Raw genomic sequence first — 25306 nt, 5'->3', positions numbered from 1 at the left:
GCAGAGTGGGACTTTTTTTAAGTCCTCCCACAGCAATACTTTATACCACTATCAGTATTAGTTTGTCAATTCCCTTTTCAACTTTGAGTCTCTGCAAATTCTTTTCTAACTGTTCTCCTGTCTCTGTTTGTTCCATGCTAAGCAGATGGCCCAGAAATTAGCCAAAAGCAGGAAGAAGGTGCAGTACAAACAACTTCATCAGCTTGGTGTTATGCCTGTTCTTTCCATTTATTTATGTTTTCCCTTTTTATTATTTCGTGTTTTTGTTTTCTGCATCCAGCAAGTTTTTGTTCAGATTTCTTTTTGAACCGCCCCATAAGCCAACGTTTCTCAAAACTCAGTTGCCTAAAGTGGCTGTTTTCTGTTGCTCATGAGTCATTTCATGTGAGAGGAACGGCAGGGAGCAGATTGGAGATGCTACATGAGTCCTACACTCGTGTGAAAGTTCCCACCATTCAGGCATTAATGTGGCAGGGACTTGGGTCTGTCCAATGATAGTCATGTTTGATTTGCGGACTTGTCAGATTGCTGGATGCAAAAAAGAAAACTCGCTAATAACCACGCGTGCGGAGTTAAGCCTTAAATGAGGCAGACGGGTGCGCTTTTTATGGCTGTGGAGCTTCTGGATGCTTATGAGCTACCCATGGGACATGGACGCATTGGGCTCTTTCTGAATGGGGTGGGTTCAGGGTGCTGCTTCTGTGTTGCTGTGTTGGGTTGTGAACACAAAGACCCTCTGACCAGAACTGCATTCAGATGACTTCCTTTGCACCTGCTGTAAACATCGTCCCCGTCCCGTGAGCAGGGGCAGACTGATTTTGCCACGTTCCTCGGGTGGCAAGTCAGTGGCTCTCTTCCTTTGATATGTTGGGCTCCAGCAGCCTTGCAGAAAGGGCCACTGGCAACCCTCGTTCCCAGAGCCAAACCCGCTGCAGGACGTCACTGCTTCTAGAGCGGAAGCAGCAAAGGGGATTCTATGTTCTTCCTTGGAACCTACAAATGCTAACTCTCACTCTCGTGCCCATCCTCTGAGGTAACTTCAGCTCTGACAACCTAATTCTGGAGTCTGCACTGCTGTTCTGGTGACTGTGTCTCGATGCCTGTGTATGAGCTCCCCTTGCTTCCATCTCCGGGGCCAGAGGAATGCTCTAAGCTCTCTCTCGGTGCATGTTTCTTCTCAGGCTCCGGAAGGCGAATCTCAGCCAATGACCGAAGTGGATCTCTTCATTTCTACGCAGAGAATCAAAGTATTGAATGCTGACACACAGGTATTAGCTCGCTCCCCCCTTTCCCGGGGGTCAAGCTTAGCAGCATGGCAACGCAGAGACCGTACCCCTGTCCTTAGAGCAGCCGTCCCCAGACGCTGGCTTCTATACACGCTAGAAGGTTGTGTCTGCAATGCCTGCTTGGGGTGGGGTGCGCTGCGCAGGGAGCCTTGGGACTGTTTTCTTAAAGACAAAATGAAAAAAGAAACTGAATATTGTTTGATAATAGTTCTCATAAGTTTTTATCAGGAGATTTGTGACCTTGAACAGATTAGCTTTTTAAAAATCTTTTTTTTCATTTTTACCTTCCCCACCAGAGAGTCTAGTGGTTGTAAAATGATGGAAATTTCTCACCTGCCTCAGGCCTCCTGGGTTATTCTTAGCCCAGGGAATTGGCCCCAGGCCAGGTGGGTGCACATACATCTGCTCGCAGGGTCTTTGCTGTGAGCACCAGAACCCCCTGCATGTGGAGTCCACGTGGCTGGGTTGTGGGGAGACAGACTTTCCCAGGGGTCATTGCATGCTGCCCCAATTTACCGCCCTCTCCCTTCCCATCCAGGAGACGATGATGGACCACCCTCTGAGGACCATTTCCTACATCGCAGACATCGGGAACATCGTCGTGCTGATGGCCCGCAGGCGGATGCCACGCTCCAACTCCCAGGAGAACGTGGAAGCCTCGCACCCGTCCCAGGATGGGAAAAGGCAGTACAAGATGATCTGCCACGTCTTCGAATCTGAGGACGTAAGGGTGCTTCCCCCATCTCCCTCCAGGGACCTGAACTGCCTTTGGGGGGCCAGATTCTCTATTTCTCAGGACCTGATCACATGTGTAAACATATTGAGTACCTACTGTGCGTTACTCAGCCTTCTACCCCCATTCTAGCGCTAGGCACAGAAGGCTGGGTAAAACAGACTAGGTACTCCTGAGGGGTGTAGGGAGACAGAAGATAAATAGATAAATATACCTAATACAAAAGTAGGTAGCGGGAAGTTTGATAAAGAAAAATTAAAACTAGGTCAGGATAGAGGGCCAGGGGCTGTTTCAGATAGAATGATCAACCAAGTTCTCCCTGAGTGGGGAGATCGGACAGAGATCTGAATAACGAGAGTGAGGAGAGAGCACGTGCAGAGGCCTGAGGCAGGGGCCTGCTGAGGCAGCTTGAAGAAATGCAAGGAGCCCAAATTACACGAGAGACGCGAGGGAGGTGTTCAGCCCGACCCATGGAGGCCTGAGCGGGTCTCACCGGGCAACAGGGCATTCGGGAGTAAAGTTCTTGGCCGTGTGGGCCACCCTGGAGGCTACTGGAACATTAGATCCCTGCTCACCGCAGTCCAGCTGATGCAGTAAACAGAGAGAACGAATGTTCAACAGAGATGGGGCCCATCCTCCCATTCAGTCCTCTTCCCCGGGTGTGACTGGAAGCGCTGGTGAGGCCACCAGCTTCCAGCTGCATTAGCATCCAAGTGTCTCCAAGGCTGGGCAGGCCTTGGGAGCTGCCCCCGGGCCGGCCACAGCCCCACCGTGGTTTTGAACTGCAGAGACCTAAGCCGGCCATGATGGTGCCGCTGACTGCTGATGTTTTACTTCCTGCCTCAGTGAAGCAGGCTCTGTGTCTCCTGTTGAGCAGAGAGAGCCGTTTCTACTTAAAGAAAACCTCTGGCAGCCTTGGCTCCTTAAGGAAGCCGTTTTTCCTCCATGAACGTGCTCCTCTACTGCAGTAATTTGCCTTCCTCCAGCAAGCTGGCAGAAGCGAGCTGCTTTCCCCGGGGAATCGGAGCTGCCCAGCTGCAGCCCCGGGAGGAGGAGCCCTCACACTTTCTGCACCATCTTCACTGTCTGGTTCTCTGGACAAGCCGCCCACAGGCAGCGAGCTTGCAGCGCGTGTCCCTGCCATTCTCCCTGCTATGCCTTTCACACTGAGGCCAGACTTGCACACTGGGAGACAGTGAGCTTCGGCAGGTTCTCAGAAGGTGCCCGAAGCGTCCGGTTTAGAACCGTAAGCCTCGTGTGTCCTGCAGGCCAGTGAAAAGGTGGGTTAGCTCTGCTCACCGGTCCGAAGGCCCCCTGTACGCACATACTGGTACGTACGTGTGAGGAGCCCTCTGCCACCTTCATCTGGCTGGGAGCCCCCAGGCTTTCTTTCCCTTGGGCTTCCTGTCAGGGATGGTGATGACAGGGAAGAATGTGAGCAGGAGTTAGGACAAGCGCGGACCTGGGAACCTTACCTGTGGCTTTTTAGCACAGGACCTGGGAGAGCTCGAGGGCGAATCCTGCCTCCAGGTACCGGCTGTGTGGCCGCTGAGCTTCTGCAGGAGACTGTGTCCCCTCACCAGGCTGCTGTGTGATGGTGGTGGATGCTGCAGAAATACCGCAGCCCGTGTGTTCGCACGTGCATCCGTGCATGGAGGTCAGCACGCCGGCTGGCCGTGTTCCCAGGCACACAGTGCTCAGTGCATCTGTCCGCGTGCCTCTGAGCCTGAGGCGGTGCCCGCTGCCTTCGCTTTGACAGCAGAATGCAGGGCGGAGGTCCTTGATGGGCTGTGGCACGAAGCAACTAGATTCTCATAGTGAGAAAAGCCAAGCATTTCTTCCCCACGGCCAGCCACACAGAAGACACTGCCATCTCTGTTAAGTAGCTGCTTTTAAGCAAAAACTGGGGAAGGTAGGGAAAGGAGTAGAGGTTAGAATTGTGTGTGTGTGTGTGTGTGTGTGTGTGTGTGTTTAAAACATCACTCTAAAGACTTGGTGGTGGTTTTCTACCCATTCAGATTTCACTGAGAGGCAGGCCCATGTGGTGGGCGGAGGGTGGACTCTGAAATCAGTCTGCCAGAATCCAGCCTCTCCCACCTTCCACTGCACCCCCTTCCCAGGCTGTGGACAACTTAACCTCTCAACCTTCGTCTCCTGATGTGTCTGAAGGGGACAGTAACACAGAGCCACAGTTCCAACGTCTAAAGAGCTCTGACAGACAGAGGGGTTTGGGGAGTCACTTTGCTGATAAACCTGCCCTGACCCACCATGAAATCACTGATAGGGTTTGCCCAGCTGACTGTGAATCTTGTACGTTTGCTGCAGGAATATTACTGTGTTCATTATAGGACACTTCCCCAGGCCCTAAGAGGGCTATCACACAATGTAGGATACATCATCCTGTTACTTTTCTAAAATCCCGAATTTTCTAATTCTGAAGCACAGAGCTGAGGAGGAGGGCCTGTGGACCAGTCACACTCCCACCAGCCGTAGGCTTGCCGTGAGGATTTCTGTAATGATCCTCGTGAAGAACTGAGTGCGGGCAGGCATGTAGGCAGTGCTCGGTTGCTACTGGCTACCCTGAGTCAAAATATGGATGAACTGATGCAGGGAAAGGCTGTCACAGCTCAGTGCAGGAGAAGGAGCAGTGGAAGCAGCGTCCCCTGCCGTGAGCTGTGTGACCTGCAGCAGGTCCCTTTATGTCTCTGAACCGCAGTCTCCTCGCCTGGAAAACGCAGCATTGGACTAGATCAGGGTTCTCAACAAACGTTTAGGTGCCCAGATACTATCCATCCTGAAATGAAATGCAGAGATGATGTAACCTCTCCTTTTGAAAACGTTTTTACAAAGTAAAAGTATGGCTATCAGTGTAACACCACGGAGAAGTGAAAGGACCCAGGCTCAATTAGCATTGCACTTACGACAATATGTGAATGCCTGGCTCCAGCCGTTCCAGAAGGAATAGTGGGTCATGAGGTGCTTGCACCTACGTGATCAGTAAGTTTGGGTGTGAGAGCACAGTCCTCAGCTGAATATCGTAAACACTCTGTATCTGACATTTTGAATTAAAGTAACTAAGAAAATAGGTAAGTGGACAGACACAGACACACGGGCAGGCAGAGTTACCCCCAGGCCAGCCTGTGTGCAGCCGACAGGGACGTGATTCATTGGCCGTCCAGATACCATGAGCAGTATTAATGCTGGTGAGTTTCCAAAGTCGTGACGCTGACTCCTTGTAAAGTGCTGGCCAAACGCAATCTCACTCTCAGTTTACAGAGTGGTGGTGTTCTTGGAACATTCAGTGTGTGTAATTGAGGTCTTTGGTTTTTATATAACGTTGAGTTGAGTGCTGACGTCAGACGATTAGACACAGGGTTACATGTCACGAACATCCAGTGGGATATTTGAAAATCATGTAAGAGGTCAGATGACTCATCCGTGTGTAGGACTGTCCTTTCCACAGTTGTAAGTCCAGTGTCTCTGACTCCCGTCTCCCCATTGCCCGTAGCTCCCTTGTGACTGTTGTCAAAACCAAAAATGTCCCCACTGGCCTAGTGGATGCCTTGGGCTCTGTAGTCCTGATGGGGCCCAGGCTGTGCCCCAACAGGGCTGCCCTACTGAGCTCATCTTCCCTCTCTGGCTGCTGTCTAGGCCCAGCTGATCGCACAGTCCATAGGGCAGGCGTTCAGCGTGGCTTACCAGGAATTCCTCAGGGCCAACGGGATTAACCCTGAGGACCTCAGCCAGAAGGAGTACAGCGACCTGCTCAACACCCAGGACATGTACAACGACGACCTGATCCACTTCTCCAAGTCGGAAAACTGCAAAGATGTAGGTACTTTCCTGGTCGAAGCTCCAGGGGGTGGGGGTGGGGGTGGGGGCGGGGGCGGGATAGAGAGCGAGCTGTCAGCAGGACATGGCATGAGGCTCTGTGATGAAAGACTAGCAGAGGGCTGTCACTATGAGCCAGGGCCTCCCGCAGTCCTGAGCTGAATTTGGGGTGGGTTCCAGGGGCAGACAGGACCCGCACTGTACCTTACCCAGCCCACAGGCCATATTCCGAAGCACTGGGTGTTGGGACACAATTCAGCCGGTACCCGGGGTGTCTCCCGTTTGGCTCAGGGCAGTTCTCCAGAGAAGGGGCCAGCTGCGAGCTTCAGCTGAGGGGGTAGGGGACACCAGTCTGTGAGGGGGGCTCTGTCGGGCCCCGACCGCCACCGCTACTGAGCAGGTTTGAGCATGTGGGTGTCTGTGAATAGGAATTCATAAATTCGCACACACTCTGGTGAGTCTTCCACGAAGTGTCCCAGCCCTTTTTGTGTGTCTGCAAACCTCGCCAGCCAGCAGAGCTCCCAAACGAACTTCCCCTCCGCCCTGCAGACAGTGGCACACCTACAGCACGGTCTTCCTGTTTGCTCTCCCAACCATTTGGTAGTGATAACTTCAGCATCTTTTCTTTTTCTTTCTCTTCAGCTTTCTCCTTGCAGAGAAGTGTCTCTGTAATGTATATGTATTTACTTTTAACTCAAGAATCTTAAATGTTGGAGGGAATTTGTGAAGCGCTGTGGAATAGAGGAACCGGCGCATAGAACCCAAAAGCTATTTCTGGAAGCCATAACGCACCCCCAAAGCTCTCACCTACACAGTCTCCCCCATCCCGGTCTCCCCAGGGACTATAGGAGAAAAAAAAACTCCGTGCCCCCGTGGTTGTATTGCCAAGTAGAAATTGCTAATGTGGAATGGGAATAACAAAGACGGGTGTGGGCCGGTGTTAAGTTGTTTCTCGCACACTCCGATGCCGTGGGATACGGAGAAGACGGGACCTGTAGGGCTGGGGTCTCGGGGAAATGTCTTTCCGCTTTAGCCACGGCAGGAAGAGGGCCAGTGCCCTGGAGGGTTGCCGATTCAGGCTTTCTAAGTGCCTCTCTCCTTTCAGGTCTTCATAGAGAAGCAGAAAGGAGAGATCCTGGGTGTGGTGATCGTGGAGTCCGGCTGGGGCTCCATCCTGCCGACCGTGATCATAGCCAACATGATGCATGGCGGGCCTGCCGAGAAGTCGGGGAAGCTGAATATCGGGGACCAGATCATGTCCATCAACGGCACCAGCCTGGTGGGCCTGCCTCTGTCCACCTGCCAGAGCATCATTAAGGTACCTGGGGATGGGGTGGGGGAAGTCCACTTCTGTGGCAGGCCTGAAGCATGCCTGCAACTCAGTCATTAATATTCATGAACATAGTCCCAGCGTCGGGCACTGAGGACACACAGAGACCAAAGGCATGGGCTTGCATTCGGCTGTTTACCATCAAGTTACTATTTATAGATTCCTCCCTGAAATCGTTTTTACATCAAAGATGGGATTGTTGGCCCAGATAACACCAGTCTCTGATACTGTGCCCATGAACAGGCGTCACTAATCAGTCACAGCGCTCTCTCCACTGTCTCAGAATTGTCCTCAGCTCAGCCACCTAGTCACACCCCCCCTCCCCCGGCAGTGGTTCTCAGTGGGGGGCTCTCAAATCCCATCCCTGGGAGACATACAGCAAAGTCTAGAGATAGTTGGGGTTGTCACAACTAGGGAGGAGGACATGCTGCTGGCCCCCAGTGGGCAGAGGCCAGGGTTGCTGCCAGGCACCCTTCAATGCAGGGACAGCCCCACAGCAAAGGTCCACCCAGCCCACATGCCCACAGTGCCGAGGGTGAGAGGGCTGACAGGCGGGTAGGAGTTCAGATGGGGAAAGAGAAGTCAGGAGAGAGGGAGGTCGGTGGGTGGAGGTGGGGGGTGGGGGGGAGGTTTGGGGAGGAGGAGCAGGAAGTGAGGATAACCTGAGTGAGGTGGGGCTGGGGCCTGGGTGGGAATAAGCAGGACCTCGTGAGGACTGGGGGGCTGCATGCCAGTGCCCATGACGCACCATCCAGGCAGTGCCAGGCCCTTCAGAGTCACCCCCTCTCCCTGCTCATGATAGACAGCCCATTAGGGAGGGGACAGCAAACACCTGGTTTGCAGATGAGTCATCAGAAACTCTGAAGGTGACTTGCCCTGGACCCCCGCCCCCCCCCCCCACACACACACACAAGTCCAGATCCCCTCCGCCCCTCCCTGCCCCTGCAGGAAGGAGACAGGTGAGATGGGGCAGGCTGAGGCCCATGCGGGCAGCGCGGACTTCCCCTGGTACCACACGGGCACTCACCCTCTGCCCGGTGGACCACACAGCGAGGCGGAAGGGAAGCTCGCTCAGAGTAGTCAGCACTGTCTGAGCAGTTTCCTCCGGGAAAGGGTTTGTTTGCGTGAATAGCTGACCTTTGATGTCTGTACATGGAGCGTCTGTGAAATCAGCAAATTAAAAGGCCGTGTGGTGATGAAAGAGGTGTCACTGGTGAAGATGGTGAGGACACCCGTGCCTCCGTGCAGCCCTCAGCAGAGAAGAACCCGGTGGGCAGCCCCATTAGGACACAGCTGCCCTCCCAGGTGCCCCAGGCACCGCTCTGTGGAAGGGAAAAGTGTGACCGGCTCGGCCACAGCGCCCCCTGGCTGGGAAAATGTTACCACTGCTTCCAGCTGGATTGCCATAACGGAAGGAAAAGGTTTCGTGGATTGTCGTATTGTTTTTGAATTCTAGACAACACACCCTTTTGCCTGCACCTGAGCAGATGCTCGCTCTCCCTCCCCCACCACCTGGGGGCGCTGCAGGGAATGCGCTGGGCCTCCTGGGGGCTTCCTGTTAGCATTGCTTATTTCTGTGTGTGTCAGGGCTCCCTGGATGGGTTTAACGAGAGCGGCTCTCATCCTGCCAAATCGTGCTTCACAGGCTTTGATTGCAGTCACCCGGGAACTCGTTTAAAATGCAGGTTCCGGTTCAGCAGGTCGGGGGTGGGGTTCTGGCTCCCGGGTGGTGATCACCAATCCCAGGCTGTGCTTTAGGAAAAGCCTTGTAGTCCGTGTCTGGCCACTTCCATGCATGCTGACCTTCTCCCCCTAATTATAGGAAATAGAATACATTTCTAGGATGGAGTTACAGGTAATGAATTTTTTAAATTGCTTTCTTCCCTGGCTCTTATTTTTCCCGTCATAATTCCCAAAGCATAATACTTGGTAGGCTAAGCATGTTAGCGGTGGGCCTGCTCACTGCCTCCATGGTCCTGCCCTCCTGATTGTTTTCTTTTTCTTTCTTAAACTAGAGCACTGCTCCCCCTTCCTTCCACAAGATCACCTGGTTCTGCTTGCCTGTTGCCATAGAGACCACTCTGGCTTCTCTCTTCTCCCCTCCCCACTTTCCTACCCTTACCCTCCCACCAGATTTCTTAATGTGCTGTACCATTCCGCCGTTGTCATGGGGACGGAATGACCATTCATTTCATTGGCACCTCTAATAAAATGGCAGCTCAGAAATGCAAGCTAATGGGGCCCAACTTGAAGCATTGATTAGGAACGGCCAAGCAAACACATGGTCTGGTGGTTTCAAATTGCCACCTAGCTAAGCCTCACCACACAGACCCATCCCCATCTAGAAATCTGTTCGCTGGGCGACAAGTAGGCCTCTTAAATCGGTTCACGCCGAAGGGAGCCCACCGGAGCACTGTAAACTCCTTAGGTGGCATTGGGGAAACAGTCCTTCTCTTGCTTTTCGTATGCTCTGCGAGGCCCTGAGAGGCGCTCCTGCACCTCACAGGCACACCTGAATAGCAGGTGTAAACATTCAAAGCAGGTGGCTTTGTCTGAGGGGCTGCGGTTCTAATGCGCTGCTCTGTTTCAGCATTCTTTGCTCTTGCTTCCCACAAATTCCTGGTGTCATGGGGTGTGATTGTGGAGAGAGAGAGAGAGAGAGAGAGAGAGAGAGAAAGGAATGAAGGGACTCAAGCCCTCTAGCTGCTCAGCCATGTGCCCTGAAGCCCTGTCCTGAGCTCCTAAGGCCCTGCTCCAGCCACTCCCAGTGCCTAACACATTTCTTGGCACATTGCAAACGGTCTTTAATATTTATTAAGTAAATGAGAAAAAGGAAGTACTCAAAGGGAAAAGAAATACACGCATGAATGATGTCTGAGCAAAACCCTCTGCCTACCTGTTTTTAATTTTAGAAATAGGTGTTGCTAAGCACAGTGTGGTGTCGGCAAACATATTTAAGAAAGAAGAAAAAGCACAGGGAGGGGTGAAATCAGAAATGAGACCTGGAAGAGACGTTAGTGGGTGGCCCCGGATGTTTTGCCAATGAGGAGACTGAGGGGAGGAAGGGCGCAGAGCGTCCGAGGCCCAGGCCCATGCAGCAGACAGACAGCTTGAGCCAGGTCTCCGGACACAGCAGAGTCCTCTGCACCAAGCCCTGCTGTCCGCAGCAAAAGCCAGAGCTCGGCGTGGACGGTGGGCCTGCTGACCTGCAGAAGGCCAGGGAGACTCCCGCTCAGCTCATCCGCTGCTGCGCTCCGAAATCGTCATGTCTCCAACCAGAGCGGTTTCCCAGAGATGCTCCAGAAGCCGCGGGAGACGCTGGGAGCTGCTGCCTGCGTGTGTGCACCGAGTCACCGGAAGCCAGATTACAGCCGGTGGGAGGCTCACATCCCACAGAACACAGCAGTTCAGGAAACAGGCCGCGACGCTGGAGGTGGGAGCCTGAATGGAGCCCCTCTACATGCATGAGTTGAGGGGACAAACCGGAACCGATTAAAGGCGGTGGGAAGCCCCAGCGGGGCCCTTGAAGAACCCTCGCCAGGTAGGAAAGCCAGCTGAAAATACGGCCCACGCGAGGCTGGAACGAAAGGCGTGGGGCACACGTTCAATCCTCTGTGGCTCTCCCTGGCTCCTGGGTGGAGCAAGCCTGACTCGTGAATGACAGGGGCCTTCCTTGGTCTGTGGAGGATCAGGGCGGAGGAGAAACGCCGTGGGTTTGAACCCAGACAGACCTGGGGTTGAATGTTGATGTGGGTGAACTTGGGTTTGTTGTTTGGTAGCTCTGAGCCTGTTTCTTTTATAAAATAGGCCTAATTATAGCTGCCATTTTATCAAGGACATGAGAGGAGACAGCTCCTGCGAGCCTCCAGGTCAGGGCCTGGAAGGAGTCAGGGTTTAGGGACAGGTGGCTCGGCAGATTCAACATCAGCATGAGTGTTGAGGGACAGCAGTCTCAGGGGCACTCATACATGGTCAGACATACAGATGGCCGACCGGACATCTGGCCAACCAACTCGCCCACAAGCCTCACCACACCCAACACTGCTGGCCCCTGTCCCACAGAGCACCCTGGCTGGTCCCTGCCCCTCCTCAGGGGCTGGTCCTGGACACCTGTGCCTGCTCTGGTGGCTGGTCCTGGACACCTGTCCCTCAGTGGCTGGTCCTGGACACCTGTCCCTCCTTGGTGGCTGGTCCGGGACACCTGTCCCTCCTCAGTGGCTGGTCCTGGACACCTGTCCCTCAGTGGCTGGTCCTGGACACCTGTCCCTCCTTGGTGCCTGGTCCTGGACACCTGTCCCTCCTCAGTGCCTGGTCCTGGACACCTGTCCCTCCTCAGTGGCTGGTCGTGGACACCTGTCCCTCCTTGGTGCCTGGTCCTGGACACCTGTCCCTCCTCAGTGCCTGGTCCTGGACACCTGTCCCTCCTCAGTGGCTGGTCGTGGACACCTGTCCCTCCTCAGTGGCTGGTCCTGGACACCTGTCCCTCCTCAGTGGCTGGTCCTGGACACCTGGCTTGCTCGGTGGCTGCTGGAGGAGAAGCTGCCCACCCACCCACAGGCCCCTCGTTTAGGAACAGCTTCCCTTCCCCCCTGACCCTTAGGAGGGTAGGCACTGGGACTGACCTTGAGCCTTTCCCGTCAGCTGGCCACCTCAGATGGAAGTCAGTGGGGCAGGCATGCTGAGATCTGCCCGCCTCAACACTTGGAGCAGGGCCTGGGCAGCAGCGCCTCCAGCCAAAGGGTGCAAATCCATGTCTTTTTCTCTGTGTACATGACTGGAAACAGGTTGGGAAATGCCTGCTGTCGGCCATTTGGTCTGGACCCTCAGGCAGTGCAGGCGCTCTCAGGGCAGGGCAGGCGCTCACAGGGCAGCGCAGGCGCTCACAGGGCAGGGCAGGCGCTCACAGGGCAGGGCAGGCGCTCACAGGGCAGGGCAGGTGCTCTCAGGGCAGGGCAGGCGCTCACAGGGCAGGGCAGGTGGTCTCAAGATCTGGGAGGTGGACCTTGATTCTGGGGCTGCACTAGTTGTGTCTGGCGCCTCCTTTTAAGAGGAAGCTCACAGTTGGTGGTAGGACCTGGAGGAGCCAAACTGCCCCCCACTGAGGTGACTTCCTGAGCAGGCCAGGTCATAGCCGGGCGTGGCCAGGGGACAGGAGTGTGGGCCTGAGCTCAGGGTAGCGGAGAGTGGGCGGAGGAAGCTCTGTAAACGGGCTCTGAAACCAGGCCAGGTCCCCTTTTATCTTTAAAAACCACCCTCCCCTCTCACTCCATCCTTAGAGGGTGGGAGTGTCAGCAAGATCCTGTAACCTGACAACCCCCAGCCTCCCTCTCTCCTCCCCATCTTCCCAGCAGCGCCCTGTTCCTTCTCCCCGGAGACCTCGGGAGAGCCCTGCCGCCCTGCTTTCCCAGCGCCCGGGGGACCTTGGTGAACTCCGACAGGCACAGGGGGTGGGGAAGCAGGAGCATTCGAGCGGGAGGGAAAACAAGCCTGGCGCATCGGGCCAGCTGCTGGGATTGGATGTCCTTTGCTTGAGTGTGCCTTTCGGAGAGAAAGCGTTTCCCACTGTCTGCCTCCTGACCAGGGGACACATGTGCCTCCCTCACCCTCCAAGCCGAGAGAGAGCACACGACGACCCCTTTCTTCAGGTCTCTGAACAGCCCACCTCCCAGAGTGAAGACAGCGCCCTGGTCGCTGGTCTCTGCACAGGACGCAAGGGCTCCATGTGAGGCAGGCGGTTTCTCCCGAGCAGTGGACGGCGGGAACCTGGGGAGTCCACGGAGTGACAGACCCTCACTGGGGCTCCTTTGCCTCCGGGGCTGTCTGCTGCCTGCCTGCCTGCCTGCGTGGTCGCCACACCCACGGTGCTTTGCTCATTTTCAGGGCCTGAAGAACCAGGCCCGGGTGAAGCTGAACATTGTGAGGTGCCCGCCGGTGACCACCGTGCTGATCCGGAGGCCGGACCTTCGCTACCAGCTGGGTTTCAGCGTCCAGAACGGAATTGTAAGTACAAGTCCACGCCCTTTTCCAAGAGCCAGACGCAAACGTGACACAGTTTGGTATTTTAGTTTTAATTTTTAAAGCAGGTCCATTCCCTGAAAGAATCCAGCGAGGAAGGGGATGAATGGGTGAAGGCAGGCTCGGCTTCCTCTTTGGACGGAGAATCTGTGCCTTTCAATGTGAGCAGAGGGAGGCCCTGCTCAGAGCCCCGGCCTCAGAGCCCAAGGCGTGGTGGCCTCCCAGCTGCTAACGCGAGGTAGCTTGGGATGTACCAGCTCGGGCTTCCTTCCCCTCTAGCCTTGGGACTGCCCCCTGTCCCTACCCTTGGCTGCTGCTGTCCCCATGCCAGGGTGTGGAGCACTAGGGGCGGGGGACACTTCAAAACTGCCTGTGATTCCAGCTCACGGCTCAGGCTGGCAGCCCTGCCCCATGTGCAGGACTAGTCTGTGCTTATATATATGCATATATTGATTTCAGAGAGGAAGGGAGAGAGAGAAACAATGAGACAGAGCCCACAACCCGGGCATGTGCCCTGACCAGGAATCCAACTGTGACCTCTTAGTTCATAGGTCGACGCTCAACCACTGAGCCACACCAGCCGGGCTGTGCTTTGCCTTTTTAACCTCAGCTGGCACTTTGGGAATACAGAGTATTTGTATCCCTTGGATGTCGACCTTAAAATACTTCCCTTTCTCCTCGTGGTAAAACACACACCTTAAATTGACCACTTAAACAATTTTGAAGCATAAAATTCAAGGGCATGAAGCACCTTCAGCAAGTGATATGGCCATCACCCTTTCTAGACCTTCCCTCCATCGCAGACAGAAACTCCCCCACTCAGTACCCCCTCCTCTTGCCCAGCATGCCTTTCTGCTCTCGTCCTCATTCTGGGCTTGGGTGGCCAATCTGTCCTCTGTAACCTCTTGATGTTCATCCTCCCAGATTAAAAACAAAATTATATTCTTTTTTCCTCCTTACATTTCAGTTAAGAGTTGTAGGTAATCAAAATGTTTTTTCCAGTATGTTTTAAGGTTTGGAAATACCCATTTGAAGTTCCCCGTGGGAGGTGAGACACCCAGCCCACGTTATCTGACCTCTGGGCCTGTGCAGCCTTGTTTGCTTTTCGGAGAGGAGCTCAGTGACCCCTTATCGGTTCAGTCTGACATCCTGTTTCTATCCGTTTGTACTCCCGTCTGTTTTGTTCCTGTTTGAATAATATGAAAAGTTCAAATAGGATCCAAAGTTTCGTTCTTAGTAGAGGTGGGTCTGTCGGGCCTCATTCTCATTGAAGTGTGGTCTGCACCTAAGGAACTTCTGACCAAGGGTACCTGGGGGGCTGCAGGCCTCCACGTGCTCACAGAGCAGGAGGTGTGTTGTCGCAAGAGTCTCATCTGTGTAGGCTTTTATTATTTTTTAAAATATATTTTATTGATTTCAGAGAAGAAGGGAGAGAGAGAGATAGAAACATCAATGATGAGAGAGAATCATTGATCAGCTGCCTCCTGCACACCCCCTACTGGGGATCGAGCCTGCAACCTGGGCATGTGCCCTTGACCAGACTCGAACCTGGGACCGCAGGCTGACACTCTATTCACTGAGCCAAACCAGCTAGGGCTGTGTAGGCTTTTAAATAGCGGCTCACCGTCTCAGTGAAAAGTCAACTTTGTAAATTCAGAACATATCCTTCTGGGGAAACTCCGACTGTTTTGGGTGTGAGGTGGCGGTGGCTATCCCCTGCGGTGCCCAGCCCAGAACCCTCCAAACGAGGAAGTGCAGCCTCTGCCCTCCTGGATACAGCCCCGCCGCTGTCATTTCTGGGAGAAGGGCGTTTGATCGGGGCACTGAGCTGGGAAGGCCGGAAGGAGCAGCTCCCCTCCAGCTGGCCGCACCCTGGAACATGGAGTGAGGTTCCAGCCCCAGTTTGGCTCATGTCACTGTGACCCTAAAAAGTGGCTGCTGCCCCCCTCTGCACTCTGTCCCGAAAAAAAAAAAAGTGGCTGCTAGCATTATGTTTTGGCATTTGAGCCCCTGGTGATTGTGGGAAATAAAACTCACCTGAGTTACACAGGCTGACAGTTTGAAAACGGCAGCTCAGTGACAGCCCCCAACAGCTTTTTACGGAGACTCGGCTGAGATGAAAAGTAGGCAGGATTCCGCGTGCGTGAAACCCAGCGCCGTGCCACGCTCCCTGTGCCACGTACACGAAGGAGCTGGCCACGTGGGCGCACAGAACCCTGTTTCCTGTGAAGAGCAACAAGGAGATTTAAATGCATGAAGCCTCTCGAGGGCGAGGAGCAGGGCCTCCAGAAAGGACAGGCTCTGTCCCCACCCAGCTCCCCGCCCTCGAAGGCTAACCTGGCCTTTGTCTCCGACAGATCTGCAGCCTCATGCGAGGGGGAATAGCCGAGAGGGGAGGCGTCCGCGTGGGGCACCGGATCATCGAGATCAACGGGCAGAGCGTGGTCGCCACCCCGCATGAGAAGATCGTCCACATCCTCTCCAACGCTGTGGGGGAGGTAGGCGAAGGGGCCAGGACTGGGGTCCTCTGATGCCTGGCGCCTCGGGCCAGCCCTGACCAAGCTTGAGCGCTCAGCAGCCAGAGCAGTCTGTCTGTCTCAGACCAGATTGGAGAGTCAGTGATGAAAGAGGTCTGAGAGCATCTCCCTGAGACAAGATCAAGTCCCCTGGAGGGTGATGTGCTCACTTCCTCTTTTTTTAAATTCAGTACAGCATCATAATTGAATATCTGTATGCATGACAAACTGATCACCCCAAAAAGTCTAGTCCCGTGGTCGGCAAACTGTGGCTCGCGAGCCACATGCGGCTCTTTTGCCCCTTGAGTGTGGCTCTTCCTAAGCCTTAATAACAATGTACCTACCTATATAGTTTAAGTTTAAAAAATTTGGCTCTCAAAAGAAATTTCGATCGTTGTACTGTTGATATTTAGCTCTGTTGACTAATGAGTTTGCCGACCACTGCTCTAGTCCATTCGTCACCGTGGGTTGACGCCTGCCCCTTTGGTAACCACCTCTCTGTCCTCCGAATCTGCGTTTGTTGGGACCTTGAGGGTAGAGTGCTAAGTGAATAGAGTCAAAAGGAGAGAGACAAACAGCATTCGATCTCCCTTCTATGTGCAATTTGAAAGGAAACAAAGCAAAACAAAACCACCTCAACGCCTCCTATTGGCTCTGATTTGTGCAGCTTCTCTCCTCTCCTGGGCTGCCCAACTCTATTTCTCCCCAGCGAACCTCACCAAAGGGGCCTGGGAGATTTAAGTCTTAGAGTCAAGGCTCATGGGCAGAGCAGGTCTCCAGCGGGGGGGTCCCTGGCAGGGGCTGGGCCCGGGTCAGAAGGGCTGTTCCCAACTCATTTCCTGCACCACGCAGCTGGCGGGGAGGGCAGCGGCAGGAGCAGTCAGCACCCGCAGGCGCTTACTTCCATTTTAAGAATTCTCTCCTTTTTCCACAAAGGCCCGATGAGAACAAAAGCACTTGGCTGGGAAATAAGCCTGACCCGGTCTTCATGGCTATCCTGTCCCGCCTCCCCCTAGCTTTCTGGAAAGCCTGTGGATGCAGCTTTTCCTGGAGGCAGGTTCCTGCTAGCAGTGGGGTTGGGAGAATCTTCACACCCACCCGTGGTGGGAGGTACCGCTCTCCCCCAGCCCTGGGCCTCCGCCCCTACCAACGTCCGCCTCTGCCCTCAGATTCACATGAAGACGATGCCGGCTGCCATGTACAGACTGCTGACGGCCCAGGAGCAGCCCGTGTACATCTGAGGCCGCGCCCAGCGCCCGGCGCTTGCATGGAGGACTCTCCTCGATCGTGGTTGTGTTTCTCGTGCTGCATCTGTGTGCCCACTGAGACTTCCCCTCGTGCCCAGCGTTCGGTCTACGCAGGAAGGAAGGAATCCGTCAAGACTTTGCTCTCTGTCTCTCTCCTGTTTACTTTTTGTTTTTTTAATACCAGGGAAGTTTTGTATGCACTCCCCTGAGGATGGAGAGCAGCCAGTATCCACCTGGTATCTGCCCAGGACTGGACTGTCCTGAGGGCCCTCGGGAGCAGGCACCGCCCATGGGGGAATGCTCCCTTCCCAGGAGGGGCCGGCCTCTTAGAGGAGCTCGGAGGACAGCAAGCAGCTGACTCAGCAGTGCCTACAAGCCCATCACTGATCTCTGCTCTCCTCGAGTAAGTGTGTGGGAATACGGTGGTGACAGACCAGCCCACCATGTACATGGGGCACCATACATTATTTCTGCCCAGAATTTCTGAGCCAGCCTAAGGCTCCTTTTATAGCTTCAGTTTCAACACAATTGTTTTCTAATAGGAGCCCCTCCCCCAAGGATGTCACCATGTGTTGGCAATTCCTAGGACATCATAGCTTCTGGGTTGTCTTGAGGTTACACACTATTAGATGAACGTGGGCAGGTGCTGCCTGCCTCCATCCATGTCACCCACCTGTATGTACACACAGTCTCACATATATATCACCCTTCCCTCCTCCCTTCCACCCAGGAGGCACACGGAGCCCCTGGAGAACCCCCATTACCTCTGTATGAGCCCCCCTCCCCTGGCTGCTGAGACCCTGGGGCTGGTCAGCTCTGTCCTGGGAGAGATGCCCTTCTGTGGCTCAGGCCCAGCCCTGCCAGCACCATCTGGGCTCAGCGTTCTGGTGGCTGCCCTTCCCCGCTCACACACACACACACACAGGGAGCCTGGGAAGGCAGGACTGCTCACCTGTAAGACGGGGATGCAGGTGCGTTTGTGTGACATTTGCTCCTCTGCTCAGGGCCACTAGGCAGTATTCAGCCTGTGAACAGCCAGGAGAGCACATAAACCACAGAACTAAGGGGACAATCGTGACCTCAAGCTATGCCCGAGTCCCCAGCGTGCTCCCGAACTTCCCCTTGCTGCCTCGTGGGTCTGAGCATTTAATCGGCGTGGAGTGTTACGTGTTTTTTTTAATCAGGTGCCTCATGTGTATGAGTCCTGTCTCAGTTCGGTGAAAATATTTTACTCGGTGAAATGAATTTTATTCTGAGCCAGTTTTTACTTATTCTTTGGCCCAAAGAGCATTTTGTTTTCATGTGGATGGGGTGTGGCTTGGTTTTTGTTGTGTTTTGTTCATGACCTCCGCAGAGACGGGGAAGAGAGAAACTAATATATTTTATAATATTAATATAGTCCCTGTTCTCTGCACGTGGGATATTTATGTTGTGCTTGTGGGAGCGGGAAGTCGGTGAGCACATGTTGGGTGGTATGTATTTATAGATCAAATGTGGAGGGGCTTCGGGGAGGGAGAAAAGCGAATATAAAGATGAGGAGCAGGAGACTTGGCCCAGACAGCTGTGTCCGTCTGTTCTCTGGGGATCTCTGTGCCTTCTGAGTCAGGAAAGCCGAATGTTTCAGAGCCGTCAGCGGCGATGGCTCACTGTCGCTTGGTGTGTGGTCAGCGAGCTCTGGGGAGGAGGGGTGGCGCCTCCTCCAGGGGAGCCGGTGGGCAGTCAGGAACCCTGGGTCCCGGTCCCCACTTTCCAACTGTAGAGTGGCTGGTGCTGTAATGAAATATACAGAGTCATAGTTCCACGTTCCTCTGCCAGAAAGCGAGAGTGGTGAAACATGAATGCAGCAGCATGGGTGGTATTTCAGGCCTCAGGAGCCCAGGGAATCCTCAGAGGGCTCACCCTGTCTGCCCCTGGGGTGACCACGGGGCCACCTGCCCAAGCGCCTGTTCGGAAGCCGCCGAGATGGGCCAGGGAAGGGAACTCCGCTAGCTTGTCCCTCTGCAGCCTCCCAGTAATTACAGTGGCGTGTCTCCACCCAAAGAGGGAGGCGAGAGAACCCCCTTTCTATGCTGCTGCACGGAAAACTTAGAAAGTTTGCCAGGGGCTGGAAAAGCCAACTTGATATGCTTGCCTAGAGGAGTGACATGGCCTTGCCTACGAGGAGGATCGTTCCCCACCACCCTCCTTCCTGCTATGAGTGGCCCCGCACACACAGCGAGCGCATGTTTATGAGCTCGGCACATGGTCACCCACCGAGGGAGGAAGCGCAGCTCCCTTTGGTTAACCAGGAGGCAGGACCCTACATGTTAGCAGCTCTGGTTTTGGAAGCCCCGTGGGAAGTGGTAGTCAATGTCCCCTGACATTCCAGTATGAACAGTTGTACATGTGAACATCTGGATACCCATGTGATGGGCAAGACCATGTACCGAGCACCCCAAACATGGCCTGGGCGCAGAGCCGCTCGGTGAGGCATGCTGATGACTCCCAGCTTCCCCACTACCCCCGCCCTGTGCTCCCTCCTGGTCCAGCCAGGATGCACCGGAACCCACCCCGCTCGCCTTCTCAGATGCGAACATTTCAGGGAGCCACCATCAGCCTCGGGTTCCCAAGTGGAGGAAACCCCCAAGATTGATGCCGGGAGCCCCCTCCCCTCACTGGAGGAGGCTCTGCGGGGCCTGGGGCCCCCAGGGGGCTGGACTCCGAGGCCCTGCAGACGGCTCTGCTTCGTGAACATGACCCATGCACACCGGCCTCTGAGGGTCCCAGAGTAACCTACTACCTCCCCCATGGCTCCCGTCACCCCCACGCCCCATCCGCACACTGAGGACACCATCCACGAGCCAGGGGTGTGGCTGTCACCAATGTTTACAACCAAGGGCCACCTCCTCGTACACCTGTTCACTCTCCCACTCACATGCCACTTGTTTTGAGATTATCTGTCTGCTCCTTTCCTGGTTTGGCCGACATACACACACACACACACACACACACACACACGCCCTCAAGGCAGCGCAGAAGGAGGTGTGGGAAGGAGGTTTTGTGTACATACCCAGCACAGCCCCTTCCAGGACGAACCTGTACTATTGTTCTGTAAAGAGGGTAAAATAGAGCTTATTGTAAAGCAGTGGGAGAATATAGTATTGTATTTGTACCGATATCGTTCTTTGTATACACAGAACCCAATGATCTCTATATATAAATATAAATAAATATATAAATAAAGTATATATACACGTGAGCCTGGAATGTGGACGCCGCACACCCACTGAATGTACTTCCTCCGACAGTCTGGTCACTGGGGCCCGCCCGCCCTCCCCTCCTCCGTGGTGTGTTGGGGGTTGTGATGTATTTAATGTGTTCTCTTCCTTTATTTAACTGAACGCTAATGTCTGTAAGAGTTGCTGCAACAATAAACAGGAACTTCACCTCTTGGACCTGGCTGAGTGTCTTACTGCTTTGCGGGTGGGGCAGGGCGGGACCCAGGTAACAGGCAGATTTTGTCTTTTCCCCAACAGGCCACCTCCCACCCATCCTGTGGAGCCTGCTTGCCCCAGGCCCAGGCATTTTACTAAATGGTCGCATTCTGTGAAACCTACTTGGTTTTAAACACGGTTTATCACCTGATACAACTATCCCAGTCTCCTCAGCTCCTCACATCACGGGAGGGGGACCTCCGGGTTCCCAATGAGGAGGGAAGCAGGCGTTAGTTACCTCCCCCAAGAAATGGCGGCCTTGGTTAAGGGGCTGGCTGCAGGGAACTGTACCTGGAGGTGCTGAGGAACTGGGGAAGGTGCTGATGCTCCTGCAGGCCGTGTGGGAACCTGCTGTCAGGACCCCGTGCTGCCGGGCCTGCTGGGGACACCGGACCCCAACACAGAGTCCAGCCCTGTTCCAAAAGCAAAACGTCCTTGGGGCTTTTTCTCCCTGGCTTCCCCGCGAAGCCCATCAGCCCTGAGGGTCCCGCAGCTGAGCTGCTGCTGTGAAATGCTCCCCGGCTAAGGCAGGGCTTCCCGCAGGGTTCCCAGTTGTCACCAGCACATCTTAATGCTAACTGCACAGGCCCTATGGAGCCGGCATTGAGATGAATTGAAGCTGCCTCAAGTACCTGCACCCACCCAGCCAAGAGGACCTGAGAAAGGGTCTGGCAACTCCAGAGTTTGTTAGGAAACTGACAGATGCAGAGTTTGGGGGCAGTGGGCTTCTGCAGGGAAAGGACAGCGGCCGGATATACGCAGCCACATGGCACAGGCTAACACGGGCTGGTGGCCAGGAGGTGCGGGCTTGGTAGGAGCTGTATCATCCAAGGCAGTAAGCAGTGGACCCACTAACCTGCGCAGGAACATTCCTTTCAGGTGATATGCCCCCTCCTAGCCCCTGGTGGTCAGCTCGCTTCATAAGATGGCAGCGGTCACACGAAGTACCAGGAATCATTTCTCCTAACTCCGTCCCTCCTGGCTTGCTCTTATAATGGCATGCGACCCCCTCTTCCACGATGGTCTCTGGGGCGGAGGAACAGAGATGTCCCTTTTGTGACATCAGTTGTCCACACGAGAGACCAGGGGTGGGGAACGCCCCACCTGAGGGCTGTAGAAGGCCTGTGGAATCATTTGGTCTGGCTCTGCAAGGCATGAGGGTGAGTTACTTACGTGTTTGCCCAAATATAGGCTGATTTTTAAGTTGATAATTTGGTATGGCCCAAGAATGATGTTATAAATACCAAATGGCCTTCGGCAGGAAAAGGTCCCCCACCCGAGAAGGCCGCAGCAGTAACATAAGCACATGAGAGGCGGGCAGGGGGTTGGGGGGTGGGGTGGAGAGGTAATAATTGCAAGGATGACAAAAGGAACAAAGAGAGGCCATTTCCAGCAGGATGCCCAAGAGCCAACCCAACGTGAGAGCAGGTCTCCAGGACAAAGCAAGGTACTTAGCCACACTCCCCGCAGGAGGGAGTGGGAGCATATGAATGAGCCACAGGAACAGGTAACATTGGGTAGGTCACCTGAAGGGAACGCATGAACATCAAGAAGCTAGGAGCAGAGACATAGAAGCATCAAACAGACAGTCAGACCTCAGAGGCAAGGCAGGGGAGGGGGCGGGTGGTGAAGGGGTAAGTGATCAACCACAGGACTTGTACGCATGCATATAAGCATAACCCATGGACACAGACACTAGGGGGGTGAGGGCATGTGCTAGGGGGTGGGAGCGACTGGGGAGCAGTCAATGGGGGGAAAAGGAGACATATGTAATACTTTAAAGTCCAGCAGTTCTCAACCTGTGGGTCGCGACCCCTTTGGGCGTCGAACGACCCTTTCACAGGGGTCGCCTAAGACCGTCGTCGGAAAACACATACATAATTACATATTGTTTTTGTGATTAATCACTATGCTTTATGTTCAATTTGTAACAATGAAATTGGGGGTCACCACAATATGAGGAACTGTATTAAAGGGTCGCGGCGTTAGGAAGGTTGAGAACCACTGCTTTAAACAATAAAGAATAAAAAAAAGAGCAGCAGCAGCTAGGGGCAAACAAAAAGGTGTTCAGTTGGAACCTGTAGGGAGGTCATCTTTTAACATAATGCTGGTGGCCTCACCTGTGGGCACAGCTGCTGCTGCTGCAGGCTTCTGAAAGGGAGGGGCATACAGACATGACCCAGGGGGCACCTGAGCCAACTGAAGGGTCCCTATGGGGGTACTGTGCCAGGTTAGGGTTGATACTGGTACCTCTAGGTATCTCTCTGGCCACCTGGAATGCACAGCATCTCTTTAGAGGGCCAGCTCCCAGGAGAACAGGAGTCTAAGTAGGACTGAGGATGCCTCGTTCATGACAAAAAATACCCCCGCCAGCCAGCTGGCACCTTCCATATTAAAGCAATTATGCCGTGTGCGGGCATCAGTGACAACGGAGTCCGATATCCTGGGGCTCATTGTCCGGCCAGAACCTCGGGCGTGATTGCACAATTACAAGAGGCGCCTCCCTCCCTCCCTGTGTAGCCAGGGCTTCCCCAGCTGTGCCCCATTGTCATCGCACAACAGGCCTATGGGGTTAGCATTCAGCTGAGCGAGAGCTGCCTCCAGTCCCTTCATCTACCCAGCCAGGAGGCTCTTCCTCACAGTCGTGTCTGCTGTTTCCGCGAAGTCATTTTCCCTTTCTGTTCCTCCTGCGGCCTGAGGGTTACCTGGCGAACAGAACCTCCATCCAGTGTCACTATCTGGTACCCACTGTTGGACGTCACGTCCCTGAAATGAGGTCCCTCCTGGCCTCAATGTTAATCACCCTTTTGCAGTTGCCTTTCGAGTTGCCCGTCTCCAAGGAGAAGCCTGTAACAGGCAGCAGCTGTCGCTACACCGGTGAGAGCATATTCCGAGCCTTCCTAGTCGGCAAAGGGCCAATATATTTCATCTATTTGCCAATCTTTCACTGGGTTGTTGGCTTTGTGCACGTGCCCAGGTGGGCGAGGCAGCTTTCTTAGTTGTAAACGGGAGCAACCCTGGCCATCTTTATTGCTGCTAAAACATCGCCGTACTTTCTAGGCAACCCTGCCCCCCTTGCAATATTCCATCCTGCTTCTGCCCCTCGATCCACTCTTCTAATGGGGCCCAGGGGGCTAAATCTGCAGCTAGTGTCGGCACCAAGGTTTTAATCTGGGCCAAAGCACCCGCTTCCAGATTGCTGGGGGCGACACTTCAGAAGGGGCAGGGACCCGAAACCCAGCGAGATCCGCTCTGGGGCCTGCGGTCCGCCCCAGATCTCTTCCCGGAGTTGCTGGCCCCACGAGGGTTTTCCCAATACAGTCCACTCTTTCCATGTTCGGGAATAGGAGCTGCTGGTATTTTATCCACCACAACCCCAGCACCAGGCACGCCTCACCCACCAAACCACAGCAGGGAACTAGACAGAATCCTGGGCCTTGTACCTGTGCGGACACATTGCCCATCCTCTGTCTCGGAGGTGACGGCATAAGGGACCGAGGTTCCTGCGAAAGGAAATCGTCACCTGTTCACATGATGCCATCAACATAATGAGCTCCTTTCAGAGGTCAGGCAGGGAAGTGATGCGGCACCTGGAGGCGCTGAGGACACAGCCTGGAGGGAGCAGGAGGAAGTCCCCTGTAGTCTCCCCCAGGTCCCAGGTTCTTCGCATCCCATCCCAGCTCTGTGGCTACTGCCTGTGTCTGTGGCCGCTGTTAACTTTCTTCCTCCCAGTTTTACAAAGCGGCAGGGACAGGCTTCGGTTTCTATTTCGGTATCTTGTTCCTCAACTTTCTCAGCTGAGTTAGTAGTCAAGAGGGAGGTGAGAAAACATTCATCCTTTTCCCCTTCTGGTTTCCTAACTTCCACCTTGAAAAGGCGTTGGTTACCAGCCCAGCTGCCCTTAAAGCGCCGGCCTCCTGGAGTGTCCATTCCCGGCCCTTCCTTGCACAGTGGGCCAAGGACACCCAGCAAACAGGCTCCAGCCCGGCGGCACTTTCTGGGGCCCGACACGCACACAGTGGGACAGCCCGGGGGTGCTTTCCGGGGCCCCACACTCACACAATGGGACAGCAGGGCAGCATTTTCCAGGGCCCCACTCACAGAGTGGGACACAGGCATCCAGCACACGAGCCGCCAGTCCCCACACGGAATCTCCCTCTCAGAGGCTTTTTTTCCCCTTTCCCGTTTCTCCAGCCTCCTGGCTGGCTCCCCAATTGTGAAAATTTCCAGGGCCAGCCAGACACCCCAAAAGGAGGCTGACAGCTCCAAAATTACATCAAGAATTTGTTAAGGAGACTTACCGACAGAAGCAGAGCCTTAGGCAGCAAGGAGCTGGTGGATTTCCGAGGGAAGGGAAGGCAAGGCCTCGGTAGCCACGTGCTTGTTAAGCTGTGTGTGATCAAGGCAGTAAATAGCTTAACGGCCACTTACCTAGGCCAGAACATTCCCTTCAGGTGACACGGCCCCTCCTCGCCCCTCCTCAGGGGAGAGGGAGGTCTGCTGCTTCATAATACGGTGACAGTCACATCAAATACGGGAACTCATCCTGCCCAAGCACTGCTCAAAGCCCAGGAAGCAGAGCTTGTACCTCGAACCCCAGGGACCCTGTCCTTCCTTTGCCCCCTCTCACAGAAAGACCTCACCACACAGCTGTCCGCTGTTGAGTAAAGTGGAAAGAAAACACATTTCACCGATGTAGGGAGAAGTCCCAACTTGGAGACGAATAGCCGGCCTTCAGAGCACCTCACACGTGCCGGGCACTGTTCCCGGATTAACTGAATTAACCCCCAGAGCCGCTCTAAGAGGTAGAAGCCACTATTACACCCATTTTATAGAGGAGGAACCGAGGCACAGAGCGTTCAAGGACTTTTATTT

General features: G+C 54.5%; 1 protein-coding gene across 1 annotated transcript in view; it reads left to right on the top strand.

Annotated features, from left to right (window-relative positions):
* The window catches only part of APBA1 (amyloid beta precursor protein binding family A member 1), a 195064-nt gene extending 174672 nt beyond the window's left edge, over nt 1–20392 (top strand). Inside the window, exons 6-13 of the mRNA XM_081103992.1 lie at nt 146–178; nt 1182–1268; nt 1825–2010; nt 5671–5850; nt 6956–7168; nt 13061–13180; nt 15553–15693; nt 16881–20392. Of these exons, the coding sequence (XP_080960118.1) occupies nt 146–178; nt 1182–1268; nt 1825–2010; nt 5671–5850; nt 6956–7168; nt 13061–13180; nt 15553–15693; nt 16881–16952 (1032 nt within the window). The 3' untranslated portion in view covers nt 16953–20392. The remainder of the gene's footprint in view (nt 1–145; nt 179–1181; nt 1269–1824; nt 2011–5670; nt 5851–6955; nt 7169–13060; nt 13181–15552; nt 15694–16880) is intronic.
* The last annotated feature ends 4914 nt before the right edge of the window (nt 20393–25306 follow it).

The sequence above is a fragment of the Myotis nattereri genome (genome assembly GCF_964212035.1).
Source record: "Myotis nattereri genome assembly, chromosome: 12".
Classification (NCBI taxonomy): Eukaryota; Metazoa; Chordata; class Mammalia; order Chiroptera; family Vespertilionidae; genus Myotis; species Myotis nattereri.
This window is presented reverse-complemented; position numbering and strand designations above follow the sequence as displayed.